The 9135-nt window shown below is 39.6% G+C and overlaps 1 protein-coding gene across 1 annotated transcript in view; it reads left to right on the top strand.

Annotated features, from left to right (window-relative positions):
* The window catches only part of LMAN1 (lectin, mannose-binding, 1), a gene marked incomplete at its 5' end in the record, with an annotated part of 12780 nt that extends 5473 nt beyond the window's left edge, over window positions 1-7307 (top strand). Inside the window, 6 exons of the mRNA XM_009082106.1 lie at window positions 461-593; window positions 1702-1895; window positions 2002-2072; window positions 4474-4627; window positions 5353-5474; window positions 7072-7307. Coding sequence (XP_009080354.1) covers window positions 461-593; window positions 1702-1895; window positions 2002-2072; window positions 4474-4627; window positions 5353-5474; window positions 7072-7108 — 711 coding nt within the window. The remainder of the gene's footprint in view (window positions 1-460; window positions 594-1701; window positions 1896-2001; window positions 2073-4473; window positions 4628-5352; window positions 5475-7071) is intronic.
* Between the last annotated feature and the right edge of the window lie 1828 nt (window positions 7308-9135).

Raw genomic sequence — 9135 nt, forward strand, 5'->3', positions numbered from 1 at the left:
GTCTGCTTTAGAAAAATGAAACTAATACTGTAATGTTTTCTTAATGTTGTAATTAGTGTTTTTGAGACCAGAATTCTTGAAGCATCACTGAAGCAACAAAAATCCTGTTGTTAAATCAAAGCAGGCACAGAAAATGAACTGAAATGTACTTTGGAAAGTGGGCAAATATCCCTTCTTGCTTTCAACTTTCCCTTCCTCTAGAATGGTTCTGTACTGCTGAACATCTGTGCTTGTAAAACTTGTTTTCATTTCAATCATGGAAAGTGCATGTGTGTTGGGAAGAAGCTGTGGTCTCCATGGGAATGTGTGGTTTCTCACTTCAGCTGAATGTATTGATGTGCTGAGTTATGTGTCCAAATCCAAAACATGAATGGCTTGTCTGGATGCTAAGTTGTATAGGAGTGGTGGAGAACGAGACAAATCTCACACACACCCCTCTTCCCCCAATAATGTTTGAAAGCCAACACCAGATGCAGAAATCCCTCAGAAAGATAAAGAGAAGTATCAAGAAGAGTTTGAACACTTTCAACAAGAATTGGATAAAAAGAAGGAAGAATTCCAAAAGGAACATCCTGACGTACAAGGACAGCCAGGCAAGTTATTTGAGCCATTTTTCAGTTGTCAAGGAAAATGTTTGTTTTCTGGGATGTTCAGAACTAGGCCTGATACTCTGATGTTCCTAAGCTCCCTCTGAAGTTACATTATTTAAGAATCTTTGGTCTTTCGGTCATGCCTGGGTTGAGAACAAAACAAATGACTGGAAACATGCTGGGAATTGTGGCCATGTGTGTGGAGCAGCCAAAGGGAGAAGAGGTCATGCATCTTTCCATAAAGTGGTGGTTAAGGCAGCATTGGCCTTCTTGGTTATTTGAAAGGGCATCTTTGGGTCTGTTTCTGCACATTCATAAACCCCATTTTTTCCATCTTGTTTGATGGCTGGTTATTAAGATGGGTTTGGTTAGTCGATATGCTGGAACACATGCTTACTTGGAAAAGCTTTTTAATGTTTTTAATGCTTGCCTAGTGCTGGGCAAACGAGAACCTGATTATTTGAAAGTATAATGGAAGCCATATCTTCCTTCTGTGGGTTGTGTTAGCTGCATTTGAACACACACGTCTAGAGTGTACTTTAAGGCATCCAGACCTGAAATTTCAGGTTGTTTTATTGCACAGTTATGACTGTTCTAAAGGTCCTGCACCATTTTATCTTCGTTTGTGTTTTTGAAACCTTGTCCAGCCTTCCATTGATAAGAAATAATAATCTCTTTGCCACGGAGTCTTCTGAACTTTGTGCTGTTGTTGAAGCTGCAGAGGAACTCGCTCAGAATATGCAGTCACTTCTCTACTTCAAACTGCTTTTTTAAGCTCACTTTCTCTGAATAGTAGCTGTTGCTTAACACCTGCAAATCTGTTGAAGGGGAGTTGGTAGGAAGATGCTGGCTCATGCAAAGACAGGTGCCTTCTAGTGAGGACAGCAACCTGTCCCTGAGGCACTGAAATAGGTTTGAACGTGGGGTCATCTCTGTGTGGTTGTTCTGGTCCCATCCTTTGCCATGGAAATGATGAAAAATGAACACCAGTTATATCAGATGGGACAAAGTTACATCCACATGGAAACACTAAGGGAGCAGGAAAAATGATCCAGTGCAGCTTACGAGGAATGCCTATGTGTGAGAACTACCTGTACTTTTCTCTCATCAGCTGAGGATATGTTTGAAACTGTAAGTGATCGTGAACTGAGGCAAATCTTTGAGGGGCAGAATCGAATTCATCTTGAAATCAAACAGCTTAATAGGCAATTGGACATGGTTCTGGATGAGCAGAGGAGATACGTGTCTGCAGTCACAGAGGAGATTGCTAAAAGAGGAGCTGTTGTTCCAGGCCAGCAAGGACAGGTAAATAAAAACCATGCTGACAGATAGCCCAGACTAATTTCAGCAGCAGGACTGATTGGCTTTTTCCAAGATATGTTAATCTTTTTCTTTCCCCTGCCCCCACCAGGTCTCCCAGCAAGAGATTGAAACAGTTGTGAGAACCCAAGAAGAGGTCATTAGACAAGTAAAGGAAATAAGGTAAATGCCTTCTAAATATTAAGGCTATGTTATGAATTTTAGATGATCTTCCCCCTTCTAAATGCTATTTATGATTTCAGTGGGAGAATATTGACCAACTTGAAGTTTGTGTGTCAGTTCTTTAGTGATGACTCTCTGCATACATTTAATTTCTGTAACAAAGTAAGTTAGTATCCCAAAGATGGCTAATTTGCCTCTTTTGTTTTTAATGATGAGATTCCACTTCAACAGGTAAGTCCAGTCCCTTTAAAAACAATGGAGTAAAAACGTTGTCTTTACAGTGCTATACTGCTAAAATGGATTTGGAGAAAATTCCTGTGTTTGATGGGGATGTCTGTGCACTGCCTCTAAGATGTTCTACCGTTGCTGTCATAATCAGCAATGGCTTTAAGCTGGTTTAACCCTTCATTTATAGTAGCAAAAACATTCCTTACCTTGTGTTTAAAAAAAAAAACAGGAGAAAAACAATTGCTACAGTTGTGTCTTCTTTCCTGCATTAGTTCAAGGGCGGCTCTTGTGATTTATCTAAGTAGGTCAGTTTTCTGCTGAACAAAGATTAGAGTGCTTCCATTTTTGCACTTGTTCTTCCACAAAAGCTTTTATGTTAATATTCTTGACAAATCTTTATACCTTGCAAGCAAATTAGATTTTCTTGTTAACATTGGCAGTCTGCCCTTCTGGGGACTACTTAGGAGATGGGAGTTTGCATAACATCATCTTAGTGTTTTTCTTAGATTAAAGAAATGCTTTATTTATAGCCAGAAATGAACAGCTCGTTGTGGCATTGCTTGTCATCCCGGAGGAAAAGGACTTATGCTCCAAGTAATTTTCTTGTCAAGATTTGTGGATTTCTTAATCATCTGATTACAGAAGAATCCTGTATGTCCATACAATAGAGACTATCTGCATGGTATTGTTCATGCAGAAGTAAATGTAAATTAAATTTGGTGCAGACAATGTCTGCTTAGGGAAGTTGGTTGGCTTTCGGTGAGCAGTGGGTCAACGTGGGGGAAGGAAGTGCAGATTGCTCTGCCCTACCTAGAGAACAGAGGGAGTGTCCACTTGTGTTGTACCACTGAAAATAGTGGAGCAAGCTAAACAATGGGTGTGGAGAGACAAAATTACTATCAGCATTTATTAATCATGATGGTGATTGTATGGCTTGCACGGGTTATTGAAGGAAAAAATCCTCCAGGGAGAAACTTACCTCTAAAATATGTTGTTATAACACTGATTTAAAGCACAGGAAAGTATTAACCAGTTTACTTGCTGTCATCACGCTCTGAAATGTGGTGATGACATGTTGTTGCCGGTCTCCTCAATGAATACTATTGAGGCTCTTGGGGAGCTTTTATTTTAGTTCCTCACGTTAAAATTGAAGCGTTCCAGGCCAGGTTGGGTTGAGCTTGGAGCAACGTGTTCTAGTGGGAGATGTCCCTGCCCATGGCAGGGGGTGGGAGCAGTGGATCTTTAAAGTTCCCAACTCAAGTCATTGTACAATACTATGAAAAATTGCTGAGCACTGTGTGAGTTGGAAGTGCACTGTGAAGGCACTGAAGGAAGCTCTCATCTGAACAAAATGTAAAGTTTTAAGTAAATTAAAAAGAAATCCAAATACATACATTTGGATTGTCTGTTGATAATGAAGAGATTAACATTCACATGATAAATATTTTAGCTGTAGAATAATCCTCTTTGCAACTCAAAATAAACAGCACAGTAGGGGAAAATTTATATAAACATATTGATTAGAGACTAAGTCTTTTTTCTCTCATTGACTACTTTACCTCAAACAAAATTAGTTACGGAGCCTCAAGTTTTTATGGATTTAATTTGATTTGTTGTAGAAGCAAAATGAATTCACATGAAGACAATATTATGACAATGCATATGGGAAATGAGTTTGTCATATAAATGATAATCATGAAACAAGGATGTATCTAAATCTTTTCTTATCCCTAAAGCCTCTTCTTTATTTCTTACATGACTGCTTTTATTTATTTATTTTTCAAACAGCTTTTGGTTTTCTTTAAAGATTGTGTTAAACTCTGCTTATCCTAAAGCCTTGGCAAGAGCCTGAGATAAAACTCTTGGTTTAGACTTCATCAGTCAGGCAAAGCAGATGTCTAACAATAGAATATTTGCCAGATCTTGTTCTCAGCCTGACTTTGGGAGACGGTGCACTGCACAAATGGAAACTGCTGAATTAACTGTTTTTAAAAATCACAGTTTGATTAAGGGATTATTTCTGGATAGGTGTTCTGCAGAAGTAGAAAAAATGTTTTTCGGGCAGCTGTGTGTTTCAAGCTAATTTTGTTGAGCTAGAAGGTGCCCAGAGTAACTGTGTTTGTAGGAAAGCTGCTCTGCACTGAAGGATGTTTTGTTGCTTGCCTTGCTGCAGGAATTCCGTGGCTGATAGCCTGAGGTCGATCAGTGGGGCTCAACATCCTGGCCCTGCTGCAGGCACCTATGAGACAGCTCAGCACTTCAACGACATCAAAGAGCACCTTCATCTGGTCAAGAGGGACATTGAGCACTTAGCACAACGAAATGTGGTAATTTCCGTGCTGGTAGTGTAAAGCATGGCTGTAATACTTCTTTATTTGGCTGTCAGTGAAAAGCTAGGATGAGCCAGCATGCAATTTACGGAGCAATTAATCCTTCATTAAGCTGCTGCGCTAAAACTGCACTGCCTTGACCTAACTGCATGATCTGTGTCTTGATGAGAAGTTTTGCACAAAGAGCATGATTTTTAGTCTAATTTCCTGTGGAAACAAGGTCAAGCAATTAGGTTTTCTGGGTGCTTTTTTTTGTGTTTGTCCCCCTACTTAACAGCACTATACAGAGGAGATTCTGTATTGCTTCTGCACAGAAGGGAGAGCTTTAATCAGGGGAAACTTGGGCAGGCTCTGCTTAAGGTTTCTAAGTGTGAAAGATGACTGTGTTCACGTTCAGGAGCACCTTAGTCTAGCCTAGGTAGCAATTAAGCTGAATTAGCTTATGATCCCATGGAAGGCTCTTGATTTCTGGGTTAATTTGCCACACTTATTTATTCTTTCCCATATAACCCTCAATTTAACATCCATGAGTTTATCAGAGAAACTGAAAGGGGAAAGTGAGATGAGGAGTAAAATTATGATTTTCCACATCTGTCTGTTTTCTGCTTGTGTTCTGATTTTTAGATCAGGTTGAAAAGACCTTGTTTTGTTTCTTACATCTAAGTCTTTTGATGGTATATCTTGTTGGCTCTTTTCTCCAATACTGCTTTTCTTGGTTTTAGCCATCTAGTGAGAAATCCAAGTGTCCGGAGCTGCCTCCATTTCCATCATGCTTATCTACACTGCATTTCTTCATATTTGTGGCAGTGCAAACAGTGTTATTCATTGGGTATATCGTGTATAGGTGAGTATGGTTTTGTTTAAAGACAGCAGAGCAAATGATTTTAGAAGTTCTGACTGACAGTGCCATTGCAGTGACTATGTTCATCTTCATTAAAATGAGCCATCATTCAGCTTGGAAGAGACCTTGGGAGCTCTCTGGTTCAACCTTCTGCTCAAAGCAGGGTGGACACTTAACTCAGACAAGGTCACTTGGTGTTTAGACTGGTCAGGTCTCGAGGAGCATAAACTTCACCACTGTTCCAGACCCCATTGGAAATGTTTAATTATCACAATGCAATTTGTTTTATTCTGCTCCCACTCAGCCCGTGGGTGTGCAGTGGGAACCTGCCCTGTTTCAGTTTGACTGTTGTGTCTCTTTCTTACAATGGGCACCGCTGTGAAGAAGCTGTGCCTGTCTCCTCCATAACACACTGTGGGCATTAGAAAGCTGCTGTTAGGCCCCTTGGAGCCTTTTTCTTGCTGGGGTGAACGAGCCCGGTTCTCTCTCCCTCTCCTCTTGAGGCTTCAGCTCTTGGCCACCATCCTTGTGGTCTTCTGCTGGACTTACTGAAGTTTATTGGTACCTTAACAAACTCTGATGTGATTTGATTTTGTTTGGTTATGTGTACCTTCAAACTACTTATCCCACCTTACAAATGCCTCAGTGAACCTTTTTTGTGGTACATATCCCTTCATCCCTCTCCCACATGTGATATTGGTAGTGTATGGACTTCTTTTTCTTCTTTTTTTTTTTTTTTTTAACTAAACACGATTTTTTTTTCCTGTTCTCTTCCTCCTCCTTGTGATGTCGTAATGTTCAAATGAAATTTGCAGCGATGGAAAGGATAACGTACTTGGTAGCCTTCCCTCCTGCTTCTCACACACACTTGTCAGAACCTGGAGGAGGAACCAAAATAGCTGTGCTGCCCTTCAAAGAGAAAACATTGTTTGCTACCTCTGTGGAAGGATAGCTGGTACTGATAAAGAGCAGTGCTGCTGATAGCACTGGGTTTTATTGTGTCTGCTTCTCTCCACCATGGAGAGGGTTCATTTCCTGCCTGGGCAGTGTTTTGCCATCAGCTGGAGCCACTGCTTCCAAGGCTAAGGGGGAAGCTGGTCCCCTTCCCTTGTGATTCTGGCATCTGTGTGTGGTTCATCCACAGTGACTGTGCCCACTGAGAATATAAATATTCTCTGTGCCAGAGGGAAAAGGAAATCCCGTTTCAAGTCAATTCTTTCACTGCTTAGTCGCTTGTGTTTCCTTTTCTAAGATGATCTTTAGGCCAATCAGATACTGAGAAGCTTAAGAAAATGTTAGAAGTATCGTAAAAATCAGTTTGTATGTTCTTTCACAGCTTCTGGCTTCTGTCCAGAATGTGTTTATTTTTCCTTCTGTGTCTGATGCAAAATTGGAGCTATAGTAAATGCTACCGATGTCTTTGTAAACAGAAAAAATTATATCTTGTTTTTGTGATATGACTTACATTTGATTTCCCTAAGTCTCTGTTGATAAGGAATGGAATCTTTTAATCCTCAAATAAATGAAATATTTATTTAAACCAGTTAGCTAGTTTTATGCTGTAAGTACTTGATGGATTCTTCTCTGCATTTTCTTTCAGGAGCCAACAAGAAGCAGCAGCGAAAAAGTTCTTTTGATGACCTGTTCCTTTTGTGTGTACATAACAGCAGTATGTATGCACAGAATATCCTACTCTTCTGTAAATGAGGGAAATTTAGTGTTCAATATACTTCAATACTGTAAATTATTGAATTTTGTTAAACAGAATGAGTTCTCATTTAAACAGTTGATGCTGAAGCTAAAAATAGGCTGGGAAGCAGTGGAGCAAATGCTAGATGGGGGAAGACGTCAGACCCTGTCTAGGTGTGTGTTTTCAGCTAACTTGCTCATAAATGCTGAAAGATTCCAGAGGAGGGGACAGAGGCACTCAGGTTTGGTGGCTGTCCGTAGTGTGAATGGCAGATGGATGATTTGTGCAGAAAACTTGCTACTAAGTGTCCTGACATATCAGGTTTTTTAAAAAAAAGGCAAAAAAAAACTAAACTCCAAACAACTGTTCTCCCTCTGTGTTTGTTTTTGGTGGGTAAATATTTGTTATAAACATTTCATTTGTTTACCACTTGGATTTAACAGTGTAAGAATATTTTAGTTAATTCTGGCTCTTCTTGAAATAGACTCAAATGCTTTTTCATACGTGGACACAAAGACAGGCCTTCAAGACTCTGACTGTTGGTACCTGAAACAGAAAACAAACTACACAGAGCATGCAAAGAAAGGCTTATCTCCTTATTTTGGGTTTTGGTTTCAGGCAGTGAGAGAAAATGTGATCAAGAAGTTTCTTCCAGTGTATTGTGGGACTGATTTCTTTTTTTCGTAGTTTGATATCTGTAATTTTGTTCAGAGATTTGTGGAACTTTTCCAGCAAAGAGTATTGTTTTATACCTCTTCAAATCTGATGTTATTAAGGATATGTTTAGTGTATGAATATGTCTTTTATATAGCAGCCTTGTGTCTTTCATGTAGTACAGATCCTTTGATTTAAATCCTGACATGGCAAGTACTCTAACCTGCAGCTGTTGTGTTAGCCCATTTCTGCACAAGCTGTTGCTTCAGACATGTTTGTTTCTCCAGAAGCTGTTGTAGAACCTGTATTTTGTGTCAATTCCTGCTTTAATATCAAAGGCATAAGACTGACCATGTGGGTTTGATACTGTTTATCAAGTGAACAAGAAACAAAGCAGAGCCCAATTTAGGAATGTGAAATTAATTGATTTTGCCTTGTTTACGTATCTGTGGTAACTTTGTCCTTGAGTCGTTTGTGTGTAGAGTTAGAATAGGTATTTTTGTGGTTTTTCAAATCCTATAAAATACGCAAATGCATCAGGATATTTCACTTTTAAGTCTTAATTTGTTTGTCTGCATCTGCAAAACTTCTCTGGAATACAACATACTACTACTGCATTTTTACAGTCTACTCCCTTGGAGTGCTACACATGCTGCCAACTCACTGTAATGAAGAAGAACATTTCAGTGTTGTGCCTGTCAGTTTGGAGAAATGATATATCTATGCAATGCATTTTGTTACTTAAAATACAGTGTCCAAAAAGTGAATGTCTGTGCTATACCAAGAAAAAATACTGCCTGCACATCTACAGTATGTAGCATACTGTAATTGGTGTTGCTTTATAGATTCATTTCTAAATTGGAGAATCTTTTGCTGTGCTAATTGGAGAAACTGCTGTGTCTTGCTGAATAAACAGAGTTAATCAATGAAAGGAAGACTTTTCAAATAAGCCAGAGCAACACATTGGAATTTATCTATTGAGTTCTTTCAACACCAGCAGATATTTACAGGTGCCTTGAGTCTCAACTGTTATAACCCTGACTCTTCTAACTAAACTTGATGTATTTTCTTAACTTGTTCTGAAAATGTCCACTGTTGTTGCTGTCAGCTGCAGGCCTTCCTGCCTGGGTGCAGCATCTGAAGCTCCTCACAGCAGGCTTTGCCAGACCCTTTGTGCAGGAAGGCTAGCAAGTCTCTGTTGATAAGTAGGTGCATATCTCTGGCATAATGAGGAGCAGCTCTGATGCATCAGTTGAAGGAAGCCTGTGTTTCTGGTACTGTGAATTTATCCAGCCATAACTTTGTTCCAAAGCTGGAGCA

This window comes from Acanthisitta chloris, unplaced genomic scaffold (assembly GCF_000695815.1).
Source record: "Acanthisitta chloris isolate BGI_N310 unplaced genomic scaffold, ASM69581v1 scaffold19489, whole genome shotgun sequence".
Taxonomy (NCBI): Eukaryota; Metazoa; Chordata; class Aves; order Passeriformes; family Acanthisittidae; genus Acanthisitta; species Acanthisitta chloris.